At 42.7% G+C, this 23474-nt stretch overlaps 2 protein-coding genes across 2 annotated transcripts; both read right to left on the reverse strand.

The window, feature by feature from the left end:
• Positions 1–1550: 1550 nt before the first annotated feature.
• LOC142887406 (uncharacterized) lies at positions 1551–5823 on the reverse strand. The gene is made up of 6 exons (XM_076025049.1): positions 5609–5823; positions 3977–4583; positions 3772–3882; positions 3536–3597; positions 2338–2598; positions 1551–2243 (listed from the first exon to the last, which is right to left on the reverse strand). The coding sequence occupies exons 1-6, from the start codon at positions 5639–5641 to the stop codon at positions 2205–2207; spliced, it is 1113 nt and encodes a 370-aa protein (XP_075881164.1). The 5' UTR covers positions 5642–5823; the 3' UTR covers positions 1551–2204.
• A 6070-nt stretch (positions 5824–11893) lies between these two features.
• Positions 11894–15498, reverse strand: LOC142887365 (potassium voltage-gated channel subfamily A member 10-like). The gene has a single exon (XM_076024974.1). The coding sequence runs from the start codon at positions 15370–15372 to the stop codon at positions 13684–13686; it is 1689 nt and encodes a 562-aa protein (XP_075881089.1). The 5' UTR covers positions 15373–15498; the 3' UTR covers positions 11894–13683.
• Positions 15499–23474: the final 7976 nt, after the last annotated feature.

A 23474-nucleotide genomic window follows, 5' to 3' on the forward strand; every position in this document is an offset into this window, starting at 1 on the left:
TGGTCACCTGCTAAAAAAAATAACCCAGACTCTGTCACCCATTATTATTAGGCAACTGTGTGGTTATGTCTTTGAAGCCGCAAAAGGCTCTGAAGAGTAAGCTATTGTGCAACGCAACAAAGCAGTGGTCTAAAAACTCCAGTTCAAAACAGAATTTTTAAATGGTAACACTTCATTGTGACACTCTGTTGGGGGGAGGTGACGAAAACAGGAAAACTTCCACTAGTCAAGATAGTTTCAGTTCTTAGTTGATTTCTTAAAGGTTAAAGCATTATTGAAATATAGAAATTAAAAATTAGAATGGAATTGTGCTGAACCTGCAGAACTGACCATATAGTTCTCTGTTGTACTTTTCCCGTGCTAACAAGTCGGTGCTGTTGTTCCACTCTTTGGTGGATAAACCAAACCTTGTTATTGAAGGATGAGATGAGTCATGGTTTACTGTCGCTATCATTTCTTGATTCGTTTCTGTTTTGCTGCACAGGGTCGATGGAATTACTTGTGTATTCGTAAAACAACGTGGAGCAATTTCATTTTACCTCCGTGCGTGCCATTAATGTTCAATGCCTGGACACTCTTCTTTGTACACGTACCAAATCTAGTCAGGCTCACAGAGGGAAAGACATTGGTTCCAATCCTCAATTTAGAATAGCAGTCTGTATTGCAGGTGTTTAGAGACCATTGTGTACTTAGTGTTGTGTGTGTGCTCGGGCCTCAGTTTGTTCCCTTACATGGTTTTAATGCCCGCTGGGGAACCAGTTCCACAAGTGCAAGGAGGACCATCACTGCATGCTTTACTGGAGTTAAATAGCAGTCTGTCGCATTCCATCTCTTTATGAATGTCAAACTTCCTGTTAGCGTTTGCACAGTTGAAAAAACAAGAATACACCAGCCTATGCCTAAATTCATTCACTGGATCAGTGGTCGCGCTGATCTAAATTTTCCCCAATGATGCATTTTTTTGTATGAGAGAAATACAATTTGTAAAAAAATATGCTTCCTTACACGTGCAAATACAACACTTTCCCAACAATACGGCTCTGAACGCATGAAATAACACCTTCCGACGTTTAACGCATTCAACACAAGTCTCGCCTTGTCAGCGTTATCACAGACTGCTGGTCCTCACTGCACCACTCCCTTTTGAGGTTACGTGGTTACATAACACAAGCTTTCCTTCTGAACCAAAGTGGAGTTCGGACTGAATTTCATAGATAGATGAGAATAAATCTGTATTTCACTGAGGAACCTTGAGGTTTACGTAAAAAGTCTGAAAGAAAGTGTCTCATTGATGTCTCGGGTCAAAATGGGTAGACTGGTTGACCATAGAAAGGCGAGTATCTCAAATAACCACTGTTAACAATGAACCAGTTTCTTGGACATCACATGATAGCAAGGTGTACCTAGTAAGGTGGCAAGTGAGTGTACGTTTAAATCTACTGCATCCGTGCTTCATTGTGCATTGAGACATAGTTACTGCAAACCTAATTCTCCCATCTCACATTCTGTCTTAAGTTCTATTTTGCACAAAGAGACACAAAAAACACAAATTTGGCATTGAATACACAATACATTTTATTCCAGTAAACTTCATGAATGCCTGCATTCATAAAAAAAACAATGGCAATCCTGTCACATTTAATTTTAAGTATTTGTTAAACAGGTTTTTGCTAATTTCAAAATACTAAAAATGTAAAGAAACCACACAATTGCACAGTTATCCATTTAAAAATATATTATCAAAGTGCTCTTTTTTTTTTTTTATCAAATATGAAATAAACATATTGATAAACATATTTAATGATAGCTCAACTTTCATTCCAGCTGATTCCTTTTCTACTTTTTACTTTCTGAATCCTTGCTGGTTGTTCCTCCAGGTGAAACAAACCAGTCAAATACATTCTGAGCCTATCCAACACAGCCATTCAACTGGTTTTACAGCAAATGTTTTGACTTGTGCAGAATTACACAAATTATTCTCTTGCAAGCCAGAAAAAAATCTAGTGAAATCAAAACTCATTTTTCTTAAAAACAAAAAACGAAACAACACAGGCCTATGGAAATAGGTATTACCTATTTAGTCTAGGTATCACCAGTTCTCACATTGTCGACAGTAAAAGTGCATTTGATCTTGCATCTTGTCGTGTTGGGAGACATCACAGGGTAAACTTGAGGAAATGGTTTTGCTCCTGCATGGTTATCCATCAGCCTTCACTGTCAGACAATGGATGATCTGTGCAGGCCTGTGAACAAATGGGAATGAGGTAAAAAAAAAAGCTCTTAATGGCCTAGTTTTGTATCTGACTAATATTTGTTAAGTAAAGCGCCGGCCCTTACCTGTTGGTATTCAAACCGGTCCTGCAGATATCGGTTACCAAGGCCAGTAATGTGACCTACATTTTGTTTGGACAGGCGGGCAATCTTGGCTGTAAAGTCATAGGTGAAAGCTAACTTGACCAGCTCGGGAGCTGCGGGCAGGACAGTGGGAGGGTTGTGGATCGGTGAAGCCTCTTCCTGCAAATACGCGTCAGCAAGTATCTGGAATGAGGAGTACGACATGCCCTGGAAAAAGTTGGTCAGGGTGGGGTTGTCTTTCAGCTGAAGGAAGATAAGGAGCAGAAAACAGCTCATAAATACAGTGTCCTTTGACCAAGAAGGGACAAACAATGCAAAAACAGAGTTGACAAAGTGAAAGACGCATGCTCTCATGTCTCAGTCATTGGCACTCGGCTTTAATCAGCTTTAACCAAATCAGGGTACGTGGCATATTTGAAAATGTAAATTTATCGGCTATCAACTAGGTCAAAGGTCACCAATGTACCAGGTGGCCCCCAAGGGCCACCAGTACGCTACATGAGTAGCCTTCAGGCCTGTTAAAATAGCACAACTGGTTGAGCTGCGTCTAAAATTCAATTTTATCCAACCTTACTAAGTCATTGTTGATTATTGGGAACTTATTAACATGATCAGTCTTCACAAAGATCAACATCATTAATAACAATACATAACAGAGAAAATGTGTTATTTCAGGACAGTGTAGGAAACTGGTTGCCCCTAATATGACTCAGGACCCATGAAGTAGCTCTCAGGTTTAAAAAGGTCGGTGACTCCTGAACTTGTTAAGCATATATAGAATAAATCAGCTGACACAAAGAGATTTTCTGGCACCTTTTTACATGTTACAAACCACAATGCAGCTCTGTCATATGGCGTGCCGTGTTTCACATGGCAGACCTTGTGACTCTCACAGCTTTTAAGTCGTTGCAGTTTTCACTATCCTAATCATTACTACACACCCTTGCTGTGAGGCTTTTTGGCTTGACACAAACTACGGAGTTATGCAATATCCAAAGACGCAATGAAGGTAACAAAAGGATTTATTTTTTTTTTTAATCACGTCACTTAAAGCCTCTTTTAATTTACCCTTGCCTGCAAATGTTAACTCGTTAACGAAAACAGACTGTGTCACAAGCAAATCAAAACATATTTTCCTAGTAGTGTATGTTCCGACAAATAAAACGGCGATAACGCCCACCTTTTCATCGATGGCATCACCTTGTGCCTTGGTCAAAGCAATGATCCTGTTGATGACTTCCTCTAAGAAAAAAAAAAGAAAGAGCCAAGAGAACACATGAGCAGGTGGGGGGACAGCTTGCATTAAATCTTGTCGAACTTGAAACTCCTTTCAATTTCCTGGAAGCCGCCAAGTGTTATCCCACACTCAATCAATCAATCAAACGTGCAAATATGACTCGGAACAATGTTTCTCACCATCCGAAAGGGGTTGAACTTCCTCTTTTTCTTGGACCTCGAGCACAATTCTTTCCAGTTCCTCTGACACCTTCTCATAGTAGGAATATGTTGGTTCTACACTGACCGCATCTAAAAACAGACATCAGAAGCAATTTACTGTAACGTAGTAGATGTTGTTTCTTGTATCATACTTTATTGGGTGGAATAATCCCCAAAAAATTACCATCAATTCTGGTGATGTCAGGATTGTTATTTGGTTTGTTTATGATGGAAAGACGTTTAGAGAACTTCCGCCGTCTCAATTTCTTTTTTGAGGATTTTCTTCTTTGTGAACCGCTCGGAGTTGTCGGCAGGCAGTTGGACAAAGTGTCAGAGGACCCTTCCGATTTGTCCACAACCAGGGTCTCCGGCGGACCATCCTCATCTTCACTTTTGTCCTCAGTACTCTTCCGAGAGAAAATACCAAATAGGTTCTTGAACAAAGACGGCTTTTTAATCTTCTTGGACTTTTTGGTGGGCTTCTCTGGCTCTTCGAAAATTGTCTCCGGCTCTTTTGTTTCAGAGTCGACCGCAGAAAAGGGACCAACTTCACTGTCTTGAAAGCCGTCAATCAAGTGAAGAGAAGGGTCACTTGAATGTCGTCTTTGCTTTCTCTGGACCGTCACCCACTTTTCTTTCCGGTGAGACTGCTTTTCACCCAGTGTCCCATCGTTGAGGCTGAGGCTACGCTTGATGTACACCTCCAGCAGACGGATCGTGTCCTTGTGAGGCACGAGAATAAGCTGGCCATTGCTTGGCCGGTGGGTTTGCGTGTCTGTTTCCATTGGCGTCTAGGAGAAATTAAGAACAATGAAGAGGGTGACGTCACTTTTTGGCAAGCAACCATGGACGTACAAACAATACAGACACAGACAGATTTCATGGGAAAATGATGTTGATAATCCTCTCTTCTGATGATTATTGATGATTCATCAAAGGTACAGTTTAATTCAGAAGAAGTTGCACGTAGATAATTTTGTGAAATATTATATAACCCAAGGGTTTGCCTGACTAGTTCAGGTTCTGGTATTCTCTCCACATAAAGTGAAGAAAGGAAAAAGTGATGTACAGAAATGATTTGCAAAATTAAATCCAAATCCCAATTTGTCTTTGTACTACATACATTGGGACAACTTTGGGTTGTTAAAGAGACAAGGTAGGATACAGATATGCTGAAATTGTTATTTGAACATTAATAAGACTTTACTGCACAGGTATAGGCTAAAAGAAGAAAGGCCCTGGATTGTATCAGTTCTGAAGTATTTTATCACATTGTACACAGCTACAATAGGTTTCTACAAAAATAAATTATTTAAAAAAGTCATATAAAATGTCTTCATGAATGTTATATATTCGTCATATAATTTTGCTATACAGCAAATCGTCTTTTAATTAATTCCAGGATTGGTAAGAAATGCAAAGATGTTCTGTTAACATAATCTCACTTTCTTGTGAATTGCTGTGGCCCTAACCTGGCATTGGCCGTGATAAAGCCAGTTCATTAGCAGGCAACTAAAGGCGGCCAAAGCTGCAGCTCGAGGCCAAAACCAATAATCACTGAATTTCCTTACACCTTGTTGATTTGAATTAACGCCAAACTGTTCACCACGTGTTTATCGGGCTGTACCAGAACACAGCAGCTTCTGGAAGCTAGTGCAGTTAAACAAATCAAACAGCATCACACGAACTGCACTAACTAATTGTGAGTCCATTTCAACTCACAACTGCGACTAAATCCACGCTGGACGCTTGTTAGCCGCGTTTCAAAGATGGAACGACTCGAGCTAAAGCAGTCTGTATCTCAAGAGGAACCCACCTCGTTATGCTCAGCGGTAGCAGAATGGTCCATGTTCCACACTCGCCGCAGCTCCTGCTTATCGTGTCTGTTCACGGGACTCTCCGCACCGCGTCTGTCTGCATTCTTCCCGGCTGTTCGAACACGTCGCCGTCCTAGTTCCTCCTCACCTGGAGACGGGTGTCGTCATCGGTGTGGGCGGAAACCGAAAGCTATCTACCTGTGCGTGCCGCCGCCCGCTACCGGGAGGGACGTCGTCCACCCGAGGCTTGTTTACGGTTTCGTCACGTTGGGTAAAAAAAAAAGAGAAAGAGGCCGGCTGTGTTTTTCTGTCCCCCACCGCCACAGTTTCGCTGCCACGAAAGAGGAAGCTCGGAGTTCATTTCCTTTCAACACAGACTGCCCCTGCCGCTCTCTGGGAAGAGCGCCAACAGCAGCCTTGGTTGAATTTACTAATGCGAATAATGTAAAGTTAGTAGCGTAATCAAAACAAACAAACAAACAAACAAACAAACAAACATGAAGTCCAAACTCTATAAAAGCACAAATATAAGCATATTGAGTCAAACCTATTTATTGGACTACAAATTGAATATGTACGTTCGGACAACACATTGGTTTAACGGACTACCCTCCAAAAGACTTTGGACTAACATTTAAAAACGTGACTGCAGGCCTACTGGAGCATTTTCATATGGGCACGAGCCACCAGTATGATAGAGGGAGAGAGAAAAAAATTAACGGTAAAGATAAAAATGAATAATGAAGGTGATAAAGAATATGTACTCGCTATAGCTTTGAGGGGGGGGAGCACTTTCCATTAATATTTATTTATTTATTAATTTTCTATAACCGCTTCTTCCTGAGATCAGGGTCACGGGGGTCAGCTGGAGCCTATCCCAGCTATCATAGGGCGAAGGCAGGCTACACCCTGGCCAATTTTACCATTAATATAGTACACATAATTCTTTCAAATCTACTTGCGAGCTTGTTGTACAGTGATGCTATTTGGCAAATTTTGAGACAACCAAGACACATTAAATCTTCAGAACATAATTAAATAAACAGCTCAACAAAAATAACGGGAGGTTGTCTGATGCTCCTGTTGATGTTGAGTCGTGTTGGTTTTAAAAACATAAAAATAAAATAAAAATAAGTCAATAAAACAAGTCGTCTTAAAATACTTTTCATTCGGAGCAGGCCATCACCAAACATACAGAAAGAAATGGGGACCATTCCTAACACTGATGAAGTTCTGGTAACAATGTTACCCACTAAAATCCAACGTAACAAAAGCGATTGCAGTATGTATTAGTTGGCTACCGCTAAACGCAGCCTTATTTTGAATGACACCCCGTGGTTGTACACGGTACTACAGTAAACAAAGATAAACTAAGGAGTTTCAGTGGGGGGTTTCCGTCCACAGATGGTTGTGTCCATATTTAAAAGGCAAACTGCATATTACAAGTAGTCAAGTCAGTCAAGCCAAGCAGACACACGTTTTCCAGACCTGTACTCTGAATGACTCGACTGTTCTAACTGCAATTGAGGGCTCTGTATTGTTATAATATTGGGGGTGGAGTTAATGATTTCTAGGGAAGCGCCCATGTCTGCAGTAAAGTCTTTATCAGGACAAGAAAAGCCCTTATTTGCTTTACTGGTATCGCTGCTGAATCCAACTTTATGACCTCAATAATAGCATGGTGGGGAAGGCACAGTTGTTATCACATGGTGTCGTAGGGAATCAAGTTTTAAAACGTTATTTTCGTCTGATTATGTTTATTGAATTGAACTAAAACAAAATATCAGAGATATTTAAAATGTTTGTTGTTGTTGTTGTTGTTGTTGTTGTTGTTGTTTTAAAAGAGAAGTTATTAGTGATACCACAGCTTACCACAGGGTGTCATAGTAGCACAAGTACAAACTCATGATACTTACCATTCGTCTTAGAAACTCATGCACCAGTGTTACTTTTTTTGGTTGTCGTTGATGTTGTTTGTTTCTTTTTTCATTTTAGCACATACTCGTGTTACTTTGGTGTTTCTGTAATAATATCACAGCATTGATTGGAATCACTCATTTATAAAGTCGCCAAACACTCTTGATAATGTATTGCTTTTTATTTTTATTCTGCAAATATTTTAATTTCTTCATGTCCCCAAAAGAGAAGGGCTGAGACATTAGTCTATGAGTCATTGCATGTTGTGAACACTCATCCGTAATTTACCAGATGACTTAATGAGTTTATCATTTGTTTGTATCGGCAGGTCAAGTAACAGAAATGGACTAGGTGTTTTCAGTTTGCAGCCAAAACCCATTACCCGAGCAAATTAGTTTGATCATTTTCAAATATTCTTTTTGGCTTACATTCAACAGCTGATGAGCTGATTTCATCAAATTATGTCCAATAATAATAATAAAAAAAAAGTGTTATGTAATAAATCAATGAAAGGAAGCAGAAAATAAGCAAATTTTCAAAAATCAATAATCTGTTAACATTTCAAGTGCATAAAGTATCAGCAAAAACTGTCTGCATTCATCATTTACATGATAACATAAGGTGCAGATTCTAAATCACACACTTTAAATGGCGTTAATTATTCAAAGGACACTTCACCCAACTCATCCAACGAGGCAGAGGGGTGTTTCCAATCACCATTTCAGTGGATCAAACCCAGCAACATCCAATCCGAGTCAATAAAGCATGCAGTGTATATCTTCAGCATGAGCGACTGATCATTTTCTACATCCCTGCGTTCTCCACAGTTCACGGGGTTTCACTCGGGTCTGCTCTGCCAGGGTTCCCCCATCCATCATTCTCAGACTGGAAAGTGGAGTCCCATGATGGAGAGCCTGAGTAATGAGTCAAGGAGATAAAGATTTATGACAGACGACTGCACGCGGCGGCGGCGGCGGCGGCGGCGGCGGCGGCTGCTGCAGCGCTGCAGTGCGTCAGCCCTGGAGGTCACTGAGCAGCAGGCTCATGTGGGACGAAATGTGAGTCTCACATTTGTCCTGCTTAAGGCCCATGAAAGAATAAAGAAGGTGACCTCAAGTTTCCTCCACGATCGAGCTGTTTGGCTTCTTCAGACGACCGCAATTTGCTCGTCACAATTGAGGCAGCCAAATATAAAGGCTGAGAAGGAAGGCCACATGATCTCGCAGCTGCAGTGCAGTGCAGTGCAGTGCAGCACAGATCTGGACAACACTGCACAGACCAACTGATCCAAATCGTGATTTGTTCTTCTTTTTTTAAAATAGCATTCATAATTGGAACACATTAGTGCTATACATATTTATTTACTGTTGCAAAAACCTTTGTCGACCAGAACAGTGAAGCAGACGGACTTTTCAGTCCACTAGATGCTGCTAAGTGCTCAGTGTCTGGTGAAGGGTGGGTGCAGGGTCTGCAGAGTGATTTTGCAGATGGAAAATGTTTAAAAAAAAAAAAAAAAAAAGTACAACAGACATACTGAAATAGCAAATCTATCAGTAAATTGCTTTATAAAAAATAAAATGTCATGTCATGAGTTTGCCAGATTAGCAAACCCTCACTCAACCAAGACATTTCTTCCATATATGTACCATGGATGCAGCAGTAATACTGAGTAACGAGTGACAGAAATGACAGATAAATGCAGATTATTTCACTGATAGTATTTTGTGTTTCTACTGAAAGAACAACAAATTATATAATAAAGGTCAAAGGGCAACTGGACTAGTTTTGGTAACATGCAGACGTTTCACCTCTCAGTCATTTTGGCTTCTTCAGTTCACTGATACACGCAGTTACTGTGATTTTTAGATTGTAATTTAAGTAAAATATTCACTTTTAAACTTTGTACCAAAAAAAAAGATAACAATTTTCTACCAACATTAGTTTTTCTTTTTTTTGTGTTTTTGTATACACTTTTCCACAAAGATCCCTTATTCCAATTTTGATGATATTACTTCAATGTGTCAATGGGAACAGAAAAAATAATGCTGCCAAGTAAAAGACAGTGGTTCTCTTTTTGCCACGTCTGTCCTTCATCCTTATTGTTGCTGGGAGAGCAGATGGAGAGCATCACAAGCTTCGCTTAGCTTGTGCCAAAATACACATGGTTCATTTGTCACAATACAGGGGTAAATTCTTTTTAACCTTCCAGCGTTGAGTGACCTTCAGGGTCCGTGATCCATGGTGTGAATATCTTTTAGTTAGCGTCGCCAGGGAAGGTAATGATCGAGGGACGTGCCGCTGAACTGTGATCAGTGTTTGCCGACGTTACACCTGCTGCGCTCCAATGCAGCCCTGCCTCTGCACTTGGATAAACACACACCCGCAAGGTCACTGCAGCGGCGGCCGATATCTGCTGTGCTCAGGCGGGTGGCGGCCCGCCGCATGAAACACGAGACTCTGAGGTGATCCAATACAAGCGGAACCCGTCTATTTCTAAGTGACTCCACTGCGCAGAGGGCGTGAGCCGCGGCTCACGGGCTGCTGTCTGGGACGAGACCAAATTGGCTTATTACGTGTCCGCTGACAAAACAGTAACTCAATCTACTGACATGAGCCCGAGTGTCACTCCGCTCTCGTGTGAGGCTCCTGCATAGTTACCTGACGCAGCTTGTCGCCGTGCCGGAGAGCAAAAGCAAGAGTCATGCATTGCAGGTATTTTTAGATCCATTAGGGGCTTAAACTGCAGTCTGCAGCGTCACAGATATTGGGCCGCATGCTGCTCTTTGACAGGGTTTCTTCCGAAGGGGGAGGGGTCTTTATCAAAGGTGGGATGGATGTGATCTCTTCACCAAACACCTAATGAATTATAAATGACGGCCTCACATTGGTTTTGACCTTGCCAGAGCTACCTGTCAGCTAAATGCTATCAAGTAATTTTTTTTTGTGTGCAGGATTTGCAATCAGTGAGTGCCGGTCACCAGCTTGTCTAATTAAAGAGATATTAAGACAAACCAGCGCTCTCAATAGACAAGAAATAGACAGCAGGAGGTAACGTATTAAACCTCCTGCTAAGAATGAGCAGATCTGAAATAACTTGCACAGACACGGCTACGTCTGGCAAAGATTAAATGAGCGATACGACACGAGACAGAGTGTTGCTATGCGGAATATCATCACAGGTAAAAAGGTGTTGGATGTCACCACACCATGATGGCATTCAATATAACTGATCATTTGGTATTCGTTTTATTACAATGTGCTTGAGTCTAGTTAACTTAACTTAATAGAAAATCACAACACCAGACGTTGTAGTTTTGTGCACCACATCGACCTTCATGAACCTCTTGTGATTTTTTTTCTCTGTGGTTGTTTCGTCTAGGCAGTTATCATTTTAGCATTCTACATTAGCGCCGGTCTGTGTCTGTTCATTATTGTTTATTGACATTGGGCGTGTGTGTGTGTGTCTGAGTGTATGTGTGTGTGTGTGCGTGAGCGTGTGTGTGTGTGTGTGTGTGTTTGGAGGGGGAGGGGCCAGAGCTAAGACAACGACGAGCAGGAGATTTGCGCACAATACCAGCAAGACACTGCACAACTACACAAATATGGTGCGTGATGCCGCTTTCTACTGCAGTAGCTCTGTACATAGGAAAAAAAAAATGTTGGTCTGGAATTCTGATAAGCCGACTTTGGCATCTAGCTCTTTTAAAGCACGAAGGCATAAAGGCATATAGCTTGTTTTCAAGAGTGCACAGCAAGAGGGTGAGCTTCCACAGTCTGGCACCATATAAACCAACAAACAACCCCCCTCCCTCACCCTGCTCCGAACCAGGCTCTTATTTTCTCCCCTTTTGTGATATGACACATTCTCAGGTGGGGTTCACTTGAAGGGATTTCTTGGATTCTTGGATTTAGAGAGGGATGCAGTCATGGCCCGGGTGTGAAGAACCAGAAGCAGTGAGCAGGCATTAATAACCACAAGGTGGAGGCGATAATCAGTCCTGAGCCCTGGAGACATGCGCCGACACGCACGTCTCAATTCAACCCCAACAGTGCTCGGATCAAAAGTTTGAAGAGCTGAATCCTGCTCCTTGTGAAATGTCAGGTGTGCAATCATCAGAAGGGGGCAACTTTGCACAGTCAGTATAGGTGTTTAATGAAAGGCACTCTTTACAGGATAACTTCAACATAGCAGCCAGCTGTCTGTACACTGCACAGTGTGGAAACATACAGCAACAATGCCCGAATGAGAAGCGCTTCATGACATAGTAAAGTGCTGAGTACCAACGTGACTCACCGAAGTCACATTATTGCTATTTATTTTTTTAATGTGTGACAGCTATTGCTTTTAGTGATGGATAAAAAAAGTGTTTCTTTTTTAATCCACAACTCATTATTATTGCATTTATACGATTATAAGAAAGGCAAAGATTGTTTCACAGCTGCAAGAGTTACTATTAACTACAAGCTGCATTAATATGTAATGGAATAAACTCACATACAGTACGTGTCCAGGTTGGAATGTGGCATGCATATGTACCCAGAGGAGTCATAATTGTCAGCATTTCAAAAATCGACCCAGCGCTGTGTCTTCCCCTATTGCTGAATATTACGATCTTCACTATATGAACAATACTTTGATGCTCCTGCTACAGTAAAGATATTACTTATACTTTCAGTTAATGTTATTGACAGTTTTAACATGTTTCGGCAGTCTATGGCATGCAATACATGTCAGAATAACAAATACATTTTTTTCATTTTTCAAATACAATTGTGCAAACTTTTTCCTCCTCATCATTTTCTTCTTCAATGTAACCACAAATATACTTACTTAAAATATTTTTCCCCTGCCAAAAGCTGATGGTTTAAAACTCACAAAGTGCTGTGGAGATATGTGGAAAAAGAAACAATCGTTGCAATGAGTTGATATGATTTCAAAGGGAAATGTTATAGTTGCTTCTTTGTAGCATATACAGCTAATCGTCATGAGCTGGTGAAAAATTGCTGGATGACAAATAAGACAACCAGACAGGTAAATAATAGCTGGTGATTGTAAAGGCCTGAAACCAGGCATGCAAGAATAGCATGTTCCACTATACAGTGAGCTATAATCAGTTTCCTAGTCTGATTTATATTTATGCTGCCTATATCTACAGGGCTAAACACAGATGTGCTTACCGACCAGCTATTTATCATTTAGATAGCGTTAAGCTGTGTCATATGGAGAGAAGCTGCTGGCAGAGCATTGATAACTATAGATTTGCTGATGTAACGGTGTTTGTGCAGAGGTCCTCTTGTCTTACACCGAGCACATTCTGAATGTCCTTGAGGGTCATGCAACATTTCAACTAAATGTAGTTTGATATGAGGAATTGCAGATTGACATAAATATAGAATGAGTGTAGTATTTTCTGTTAAAGGTCCAGTGTGTAACATAGTAACATATACAGAGCCTAGCCTTACACTACCTTATAAGGGTTTTACAGTTCTACCCTTGTAGCTTTTAAAAAAAAAAAAAAAACAAGGAAAAAGAAAAGAAAAAAGTGTGAGCTTGAATGGTAAAACATCGAGGCAGATGATCCCAGTTAGAAAAATCAACAATCAACTTTCTGCTGAGTGAGTCGTTCACTCAACCAATCTTTGTCATTTAATCCCTGATGCTAACGTGGCATCGTGACCAAGGGTAAAATGCTGTATATAATTAGGTGTCCATTTGTTTGCTGAAATTAGCTACATTTTACACACTGGGCCTTTAAAGTTCAGTGTAGATTAACCTTGCAGTATACTGATATCAGTGCATCAAGTTCACTTACTTAAGCTTTCTATGCAATTTTGTTACTTTCGTCTTGCAAGGCTCAATATCGGAATGGAACCACACACCTTCATTGAAATTGCACCAGTAGAAATATTATGCGTCTCACTTCTTCTCGAGAGAGATAGCTGTGATAATAGTTGCCAAGTTGTGGTAATTGCACTTTGACACATCCACAAGTGGACAGGCAGCTTGTGCGAAGCCTGTCTGACCACAAAGTGCCTATTAATACTGTAACAATGTGCATAAATGCTGCCATATGGAGTACAAAATGGTGAGATATCACCAGTCGATATGTTTCGATTGTCCATGTATTTTCATGCCATAAATACCTAAACTCTTTGTTCAGTGCATGCCATTTTTCTCAGTCTGCCATGTCCCATTACTCTTGTTCAGTGAGGGTGTGCTTCCAGACTTGTTTGCGGCAGACATTTTTTGAGCAGCCTCTGCAGCCGCGTCCATTATGTGCTTTTCCTCTTGCTCCGTTTCCCGGTGGTAAAAGTAGTTAAAGTTCGAGACGATGACAGGGACGGGCAAGGCAATGGTCAGGACACCAGCAATGGCACAGAGGGTTCCGACCATTTTGCCTCCCATCGTGATGGGACACATGTCTCCGTAGCCAACGGTAGTCATGGTCACCACAGCCCACCAGAATCCGTCAGGGATGCTAACAAACTGCGTCTGGGGTTCATCAACTTCTGCAAAGTAGATTGCACTTGAGAACAGGATGACTCCTATGAAAAGGAAGAAGATGAGCAGCCCAAGTTCTCTCATACTGGCCTTCAAAGTTTGCCCCAAAATCTGAAGACCTTTGGAGTGTCGTGAGAGTTTAAAAATTCTAAAGACTCTCACGAGACGGATGATACGTAGGATTGCTAGAGACATGTTCTGGCTAGAGTTCACATCGTCATCGGGGGTGGTAGCCAGCTCTGTTCCCAGCGTTACAAAGTAGGGAATGATGGACACTATATCAATGGTATTCATGATATTGTTGAAAAAATCTCTTTTGCTGGGGCACACGACAAATCGGACACAGACTTCAAAACAGAACCAGATGATGCAAATGGTCTCCACGATGAAAAAAGGGTCAGTTAAATAGGCAAAGAGGTCATCATTGGGATGAGCGGAAGAACTGTCTTGGGTCCCATTGATGACTTGGGTGAAACCTGGGTTAAAATCATGGTCTTCTCTGAACTCTGGCAGAGTCTCAAGGCAAAAGATGAAAATGGAAATGACAATGACCAACACAGACACCAGAGCTACAGATTTGGCTGCGCTGGAGCTTTCTGGGTATTCAAACAGAAGCCAGAATTGGCGCTGGAGTTCATTGGTGGGCAGAAGAACCTCAGGCTCTTTGACGAACCCTTCGTCCTCACGGAACTGCTCCATTGCTTCATGGCCCAACTCGTAAAAAACTATTTCATTCGCAAAAACATCCAAGGGAACGTTAGCTGGTCTACGAATTCTCCCACCAGACTGATAGTAGTAAAGAATACCATCAAATGATGGGCGGTTCCGGTCAAAAAAGTACTCGTTTCTCATTGGGTCAAAGTAAGTTATCCTCTTCATTGGGTCGCCGAGTAGCGTTTCTGGAAACTTATTCAGCGTGCTGAGCTGGGTCTCAAACATCAGGCCCGAAACATTGATGACCACTTTCTCGTCTTTTTCTTCGATGCAGTACCTTTCAAACAAATCTTCATTCTCACAGCAATCCTTTGGAATCTTACTGAAGACGCTATCCGTGGGAGACTCGCTGTTAATCAGGAGCTTTAGGTTTGAGATCAAACTGCCACTGCTGGAGTTGGCCTTCGTGGTTAGGGTCAAAGGACTTGACGGGGACATACCTTCATGACCCGACTGATGCCTGCGTCGTCCTCTGTGGGGTGACTGCTGGGGCGAAGTCAAATGATGGGGCAAAATATTCTGATCAGGGGCCTCTGAAGTGGGCGACGTGGGGTACCCAGAGTCGCTGGGGTCTCCGAGGTTTATACCGACATCATCCATGTTCTCAAAGTTAACGAGCGGAACCTCCATCACCTTCTTCCGTCGGCCTGTTTAAAGCGCCGCAGACGGGACGCCTCACTGAAGATCCTGGCAGGGTCGTCCTCCTCTTGATTATCATAAAGGCAGCTGTGCGCAATCTCTCGATTCAGCCGTGTGTGTGATCTGCAAGACAGGGGGGAGTACACAGAGGCAGGATTGTCACATCCTGTCAACGAGAGCCCTGCTTTTTTTGTTGGGATAGAGGTTTTCCTGTCAGCTCCTGTCTGAATCAGCAGTGAACCTGCCATCTGATACTCTTGCTTGTACAGTTGTTTTCTTCCCTCCTGCTCACTTCCATGACCTGAGCCAAAATACCAACTCTGCAAGTTTGTCTTTGAAAATGCTTATAGGATTATAGGCAATATTGTTGTAGACTGTGTGCAGCACATGTGCAACATTTTTAAATCAATCACTCAAACCAATCACATCCACACAAAAGACACTGAACAGACTCAATGCATTTCCATATTACTGAACAAGTCTCTGTTAGATCTGTCTGGTTAGTCTGGTTAGATCTGTCACAGATGTGTTTCGGCCTTTGCATGATCTCAAAGCAACAGTTTATGAGACTTTTTGCCTGGGTTGGGTAAGGTAGCAGAATGCTAATGATGTAAGAAGAACAATGATAATTTTAACATTAAAGACACTCGGCATTGTGTTTTGTTGTTGTCGTCGGCACATACATGGATGTCATGACACGTCTTACGTAAAGGACAGAACAGAGGACTTGCAACCGAAACAAAAGGTCAGTGGGTAAATTACATGAATGTTTCGGTCAAACAACTTCTTGCAGCTAAGATTCCAGCCAAACAAACTTATAGAACACTGCAAAAGCGATAAACAAACAAATAGAAAACCTCAAGGACAAGTGAGAGTCTCTGACATTGAAGGAGCTAGGAAGATAGACAAACAGACAGAGAGACAGATAGACACACACACACACACACACACACACACACACACACACACACACTTCCCTTTATGAAGTGCAAAGTTCAAATCCAGCTGTTTGCAGATGTCTGCAGCACTTACCCATGTCAGTAGCTATGCAGAAGATGTTCCCTCTCTATCCTGCTTGTCAGCTCGACTTTGTCCCCCCTCTTGTTCCCTTCAATCTGTCCCTCACCCCGTCTCAAAATCAAGTGTGCCTCTGGCTCTATTAAAGCTCCCATTGGGTAATCTAACACCCTATACGAAACCAGAGAGCACGCTTTCTCGCCGACGCACACATGCGCGCCACACATACAAACACAAGGTGAAACACCAACACATGCAACTCACTGTATTTTGAAATGTTAGTGAAGGGGGAGGGGAGGGGTCACCTGGCTTTTATTCTCCCTTCTCCCTCCTCCGTCAGCAGGATAAGTAGTAGCTCTCTGATAGGTGATTTACTCCGCAGGAGCCAATCGCCGTCTGATGTGGCGAAGGGAGAGTGGGACCCTCTCCTTCCCCACCCCCCCACCCTTTCTTTCCTGCAGAGTAAGCATCCACATGCAGGATCATCCAATCCACCCTCACCTTGGGGATTATACTATATTCTTCCCCTGTCACAGCCCTCTATACCTGCAGCTGCGCACATCTGTCCCAGGGCTTCAGCAGCCTCTCTTGTTTACACTCTCACTAATACCTGCTGATGCCTTGAACTGTTATTTAGAGCTTGTTAACCAAACGCATTGTAAATTGGACAATCTGAACAAACACTTTCTTGCCTTCATAGGGACAAATGCAAATGCAATAAAAACCTGTGCTTTTTGGTATTGAACTGAAATGAATTATAGTATCCTGCCAGGATGTTTCATCATAGGTTTGCAGGTGAACCTTGGTGGGTTAAAAGACACCCAAACCAAACCAAAACAATATCCTGTTGCCGTGTTCGCCTTTCTGCTTGTCAAAACAGTCTGACAGCCTTTTCAGTGTGTGTCAGATTATAGTGACGAAGCTCTGCGACTTAATTAAAAAAAAAAGAAGAAGAAGGTTAAATTCACAGAAGGAAAAAAAAAAGCAGCACTTCCTCGTCCTCCCGCAGCATCCTCTGGGGAGCGGAAACTTTAATCAAAGTTAATCTCGCACTTTCTCAGAAAGGGCGGCCAATTTGGCATCGCCCGGACGAATATTGTGTTACCTGATAGAGAGGCGGATGCCCGAAGCTGGAAATCCCTCCCCTTGCCTGACTGTTTCCAGCTGCAGGCAGAAACAGGCTCTCTGCTGCTGCCGCGAACATTGCGACGCGAGCGGCGCCACTGCAGGCACGTGGCTGCCAAGGTCACAGGAACCCGCGTGAAGACCTTACAGCCGCCTTTTTATTTTTTGCTACACATCATCAAACCCCATCACCTCCTAAAATCTTATTATGCGTCCTCATGGGGAGGATCCCGCATCACGGACATCAGTGAATAAAAACCCCCATATTGCACCTTTGATTTATTATAGCCGTATGAGCGCACGCACGCAGAGCGCACGGATGTGGAGTTGATGTGCATGCGGCCACTCATAAATATCACCTGGGCCGAGTCTACGCGCTCCATATATCACCGGGGAGGTTTTCCTCTTGTGATCTTGGAACGTCCCGGACGTGTCATTGGGAACGCGGTCGGCTGAAGCGTGACCTGACACTTGAACGCCTCATGTGAGAATTGGCTGCCGGCGAGCGGAGACAGGTAGATGGACGACAACGGAGGTCGGGGGGGGAGGTGATCACGGACTGAGAGGGTAAATAATCGACCCAGTTCCTTTGTAAAATGATTTGTGTCAGTAAAAGTGGGAGGAGGTGAATATTAGCAGGGGGTGGGGGGGGTGGGGTGACTGCTGCATTGTCGCCGGTCTCCGGGCATCCAGAAACGTCCCTCCCCCCTGCTCTGCCCTTCGATCCATCGTCCCTCCCTCACCCTCTCCCCTCCCCATGTCGCACCGATGACACTGTCACCTTAGCCGTTAACAGCTCGTGTTGACGAAGCAGATTCTCCAGCAGCGGCACGTGCATGTGTGTGAACTGCACTGACGCTGCAAAGGTACAAAACGCCTCACGCGCACCTGCAAAAGGCCGAGACCTGACGGGAATAGAAGCACTTATTCAGGGAAAACATGGTTTGGCCAGTGGCCCGTACATCTGCACAGTCAACAGTTTGCAGGTGAAAGACTAGCAAGGACAAATAAATCTTATGCTATTTGTTTTGGAGGGGTGTTGGGGGTGGGATGAAATCACAAGAAATACACAACAACTTCCTAAGGTCTTGATATTCTGACCTGATTCCTGCAAAAATCTATATAAATTTCACAGTGCATTTCCATACAGCTCTCTATCAGACATTTTGAAGAACTTCACATTACACGACTTATGGAAACCGAAAACTAATCTTCCTCTGACTCACAATAAAGTTAGGACGCTCACTTGAAGACAATATGTACCCAACTTACAGCATTATATTTCTGTCATCGGGTAATAAATATTAATCACTCCCCCCCAGAAAAAAAAAAAAAACACAAAAAAAAACCCCACAACCACCTTGATGTATCTGAAGCCAATCATATTTTTCAGTATTTGTATTAACACCAGTTAGGATACTTCAGGATCGCCTGGGTTCTTGACTCATTTCCTGCCCCCACACTTCCCTTTCTGCCTTTAAACACCAGTTTAGCAACTTCTTGTCTCAGGAGGGACAACGTGAGAAAGTGTCCGCGGGCTACTCGTCTTGCACACATTACCCAAGTAATTCCATCTCAAAAGCCCATATGCTCATTCATTAAGGGTGACAAGATCCCAATGTGCATGCCATGCAGCTCGGATTAGATATTCCAGCCTGGTAATCTTATATCTGTCGTATGGGCAGTTGGTTATTCCAGTCTAGTAATCCTATATATCGTGGCGGCGGCTCTGCTCTTTGCAAAAGACAAACAAGGTTGGGTCAGGAGCGAGCAAGGGCACAAGGGCTGCAGCACACACAACCCAGAGTGCGTTAAGTCAAGTGGCTGAAAGGATCACGTATATTCAGTGAGTCAAGGTCTCTTAACACGCCAGCGTCTTTTCTTTTGCCACTGAGGCCGCACAAGATTGGAGCCTCACGAGATTCTATCCGGATTAATAGTTCACTCCTGGCATGAAAGCAGCTGGGTGCTGGGAAAGCAAAGGGTGATATGCGCGAGGTGGGAGCAGCTGATTGGCCACACAAAGGCTGAGGCAATCATACTAACATTAAGGGGCGTGACTCTGCATGAGAGAAACAAGGAGACAATGTTGTGTGGTGAAGGTAATTTGACATGGGTGTCACAAAGTGGGCACCCTTGTACTTAGTGGGAGTAAAATTCTCTTTAAAATACCTTTTCCTACATTTAATGACAGATTGTAAGTAGGTAGCAAAAACACCATAAATGCCATATTAGTGCTCACAAACATTTGCTGTTGTATAGGAGGCAGTTGTCGACCAGTATCGAACCACAGTGTCAGGTGACCCCTCCTTGATTTCAGTCTACTTTCTTTGCCACTTACAAGTTTGTTTTGCGGAGGATGGAGTTGGAGATAAGTTGGAGTTGGTCCTCTGAATACAACTGTTCACAAGTGTGAACAACAATGACAATTAATTACAATAAACTAACACTGGCTAATAACTTGGTAACTTTGTTTTGCTATAATTCTGACCAGTATACTTAACTGATGCCACTGAATAAGAGCTAATTACCGTGACTGACTGAGTGTCATTATATACTAAAATAGTAGACGACTGACTGTGACCAGACAAGTTGCAGTGAGGTGCAGAGGTGAGAGGCAATATGTTTACCTTCTGTCCGTGCATCTTGGGTCCGTTAGCAAAAATAAGTCTCTTAGAAAAGAAAATGTTTACTTCCACAGATTTTGCTTTAGGAAAAAAAAGCCCAAAAAAGCCCGACACAAACAAACAAAAAAACACATCTTCACTATGCTAAGCTAATCCACGACGAGATGTGACACGCAGAAGGTGTCATACATCACAGCAAACTGTGAACAACCAGAAATTTTTGACCCAATACATTTTTGTAAATAGATTTCCGCTAAACGTTTTCTTTTAAAAAAAAGTATTTTTTCTGTCCTCCGCATGAACTCTCTCCGTGCATGTTTGGGTTGAGGATTTGTAGTTGATAGAGATGCCCATGCAAACTCTCAGGGCTATTACTCTACTAAGGAGATTATGCAACACAAAGGATCAGCCCCGAGAATCACCCTCATATGGATAAACAGAGTAGACTAAATACTACGAATTTAATTGAAATGCCTGGATTGTTTCCAGTCTCACTAATCAAACGACAAGTGCTAATCTTGGTTGACTCCTTGGACCCAGCGAGGGGAGGAGCGGGCTAACCGACAAACCAATCCGACTCAGGACACAACAGCTAACACGGCAATCCCCGGTGGTTTAAACTTGTTGATTAAATTACACTTTCTTTGGCAAACGGGGAAAAAAAAATATCCGCTGTGATTAATGGCTCAGAATCAACCTTTTGCACTACACCAATAGACAGTATGAATTCATCTCACACTTCATATTCCGTGAAAGTGCAATCACACTCGGGGAGAGGGAGATAAGTCATGATAGCGGTTTTACGGGGAGGACAAAACCCGTGTCGCATCAACTGTTTGCTCACCGTCGGACAGAGCAGTTCCTCATCAACCGGTGCTCCGAGTTCATCCCATAGTTCCTGGTTCATGATGAGCATCCTCCTCATGTTCCCATATGTCCTGTTGTGTACAAAATATCACTATGGTTATACACCATAAACCAAGAAAATTGATCAAATATTTAGATTGTCCATGACTGAAACTGGTGATAAGCTGATATGAAAATGATGTCAGCATTACATTTATCAGTGCTACAGTGAAAACAATACTCAAACCTCCCCCACCCCTAGAATAAACAGAGCAGCCATTCTCGTCTACGATCTTAGTGACTAAATAAAGATGAAAAGATAATTCTACTCACTTCACCTTGTCCAGCTGTGGAAGAAGCTTGACTCGACTCTCTCACGCTTTCCCTTGGATTAAGCGTGCAACGGTAGCGTCTTAGGGAGCAGTTGCAAATCTCTGGGAGGTTTTGACAGAAGGCAGGGCAGTTTCAGATCAATACTCCGTGGAGAAGGCAGATGTTTTGCCCTATGTTTTGTCTCCATGTGACTCAGCCGGTCAGAATACGGGATAATAAACAAATCCTTCCCGGTGCTTCCTTATCACATGGGTTGATTGGAGAACGTGTGTAGAAATTGCTTAGTTCCCTGTCCCCCTCTGAGCACACAATTGCATAGACATGCACTGAGACCAAAATAATGCAAGGGACAATTGATGTCATTTAACAAGCCAGAAATGTTGCCAGGGTGTTCTTTGTTTGCAGCTGGGGTCTCTTTTAACTTATTTCAGTCCTGGGCCTGTGTGCCTGTGCGCCAGGTGCTGTTATTTGGCTGTTATGTTTCTGTGCACATTGTGCAACCCCCCACCACCCTCCCGACCCAGTCAGTAGATATATATATATATAAATATACTTGTTAACACAAATTGCTTATCACCCAATCACGTGGTAACATGTCAATGCATTTAAACATGTAGATGTGGTGATGAGAAAAATGCCACATTGATTTCGGGGTTCAGAGGTCAGAATGGGCAGATTAGTCAGAGACCATAGAAAAGCATCAGGAACTCAAATAACCAATGGTTACAACCGTGGAATGCAAGGTGTACCTTAAAAATAAATGGCCAATGAATGTAATCCCTCTCATGGATACTGGACCTATCAAAGACTGATGAAAGAAAGACGAACACCTCATTGATGAAGTACCCCAGTGGCACCCGGATGCCTAAACCACTTCAATTGGCGTCTCTGCATGCCAAGCACAAGCGGTTCTTGTCTAAGCTCCTGAAATTCAAGTTTAAACTCAGCCATAAATTGCCCACTTGTATGCTCTTTGTTATTTCAGTCAGAATATAGAAAGACTGGTATATCGACATCTCCTCAATCATGGTCCAGTACAAGAACCACATTACCACGGATGCCGTCCCAAGCCAACTGTCCCGGGGCCTTGGTCACTCCTGAACAATTCTCTAAGATTTGGAGTCACATCATCTGCAAAAGTCAGCAGAGACACAATCTTGAAGCCTTGCCAGGGCAAGCAAATACAGGATGGAGCACAGGATATGATGGTGAATATCCTGTATACTTTGAGGGTCTTCTACACAGCATCATCATAGAATAGAATAATCACTTGTAACTTCAGATAAATGTTCACCGTACCAGCAAAATGCCACTTTACAACGCTTCTCCTCCTTGTCCCTGTTCCCTGCTGGAACATTTCTTCTCGCCTTATAAAATATTTCTGCACCACCTCTATGTGTTCATTCCTCGCAAGGTTTCCGGTTGCCTTGAGTGGCTTCCATCAATTGGCATGAGCAGGAATAAGATACCTCTGCATGTGTGTCTCCGAGCAGCTGAAAAGCCGTGCCTGCCGCCACATTAGCGAGGACAGGCGGACAATGCAGAGCACAGGGTGTCTCACGCTGGGTAATAGTGGGTGTAATTCAGATGGCACTGGTCTCCACGCTTGCCCAGGAGTACTCATGAAAGATACATGTTGAACCATATTTTATGAAGTTTTCTCTATTAAAATACCTCACGTGAATCGTGGTTAAAGACTGAAGACTCCTTTTTAATTTTAAATGGTCCGTATTTAACCTCTTCTGGCTCATTGACGATTTTGTTACGACTAAGACGTCACTGTATCACTCACTTTGATCAAGCATGAATAATGAATAACGGTGAGCTGGTAGACCTTCTTCGCTGTGTCTTCTCTCCATGACTGCCACCTGACATGAACGAACCCTATTGCGTCAGCTGCAGCCTGTCTACATGCTCATGTAAATATGTTTCAATTTATTTAAACGCGTGCAAATTTTTCTCAAACATTGCCATGAAATATTTTTACTATACAAGAGAAAAAACAGTAACCAAAAAGTAGTTGTACTTGACCTGGATGTGTAGTGGGGCTTATCTTGCTGAAACATGCAGTTCTGACAGAAAAGTGCACATGCAGAACGGAGTGTGTGGGTAAATGTGGGTGACTGCTAAAAGAGCTAAAAAGGC

This window comes from Nelusetta ayraudi, unplaced genomic scaffold (genome assembly GCF_046127955.1).
Source record: "Nelusetta ayraudi isolate G7.1 ecotype Tasmania unplaced genomic scaffold, CSIRO-AGI_Nayr_v1 ptg000017l, whole genome shotgun sequence".
Lineage (NCBI taxonomy): Eukaryota > Metazoa > Chordata > Actinopteri > Tetraodontiformes > Monacanthidae > Nelusetta > Nelusetta ayraudi.

Coding starts and splice junctions, on each gene's coding strand:
- LOC142887365 (XM_076024974.1), bottom strand. CDS start 15,372: ATGGAGGTTCCGCTCGTTAACTTTGAGAACATGGATGATGTCGGTATA.
- LOC142887406 (XM_076025049.1), bottom strand. CDS start 5,641: ATGGACCATTCTGCTACCGCTGAGCATAACGAG. Junction 3,598..3,771: donor AGTTCAACCCCTTTCGGATG/GTGAGAAACATT, acceptor TTTTTTTCTTAG/AGGAAGTCATCAACAGGATC. Junction 2,599..3,535: donor GTGATGCCATCGATGAAAAG/GTGGGCGTTATC, acceptor ATCTTCCTTCAG/CTGAAAGACAACCCCACCCT.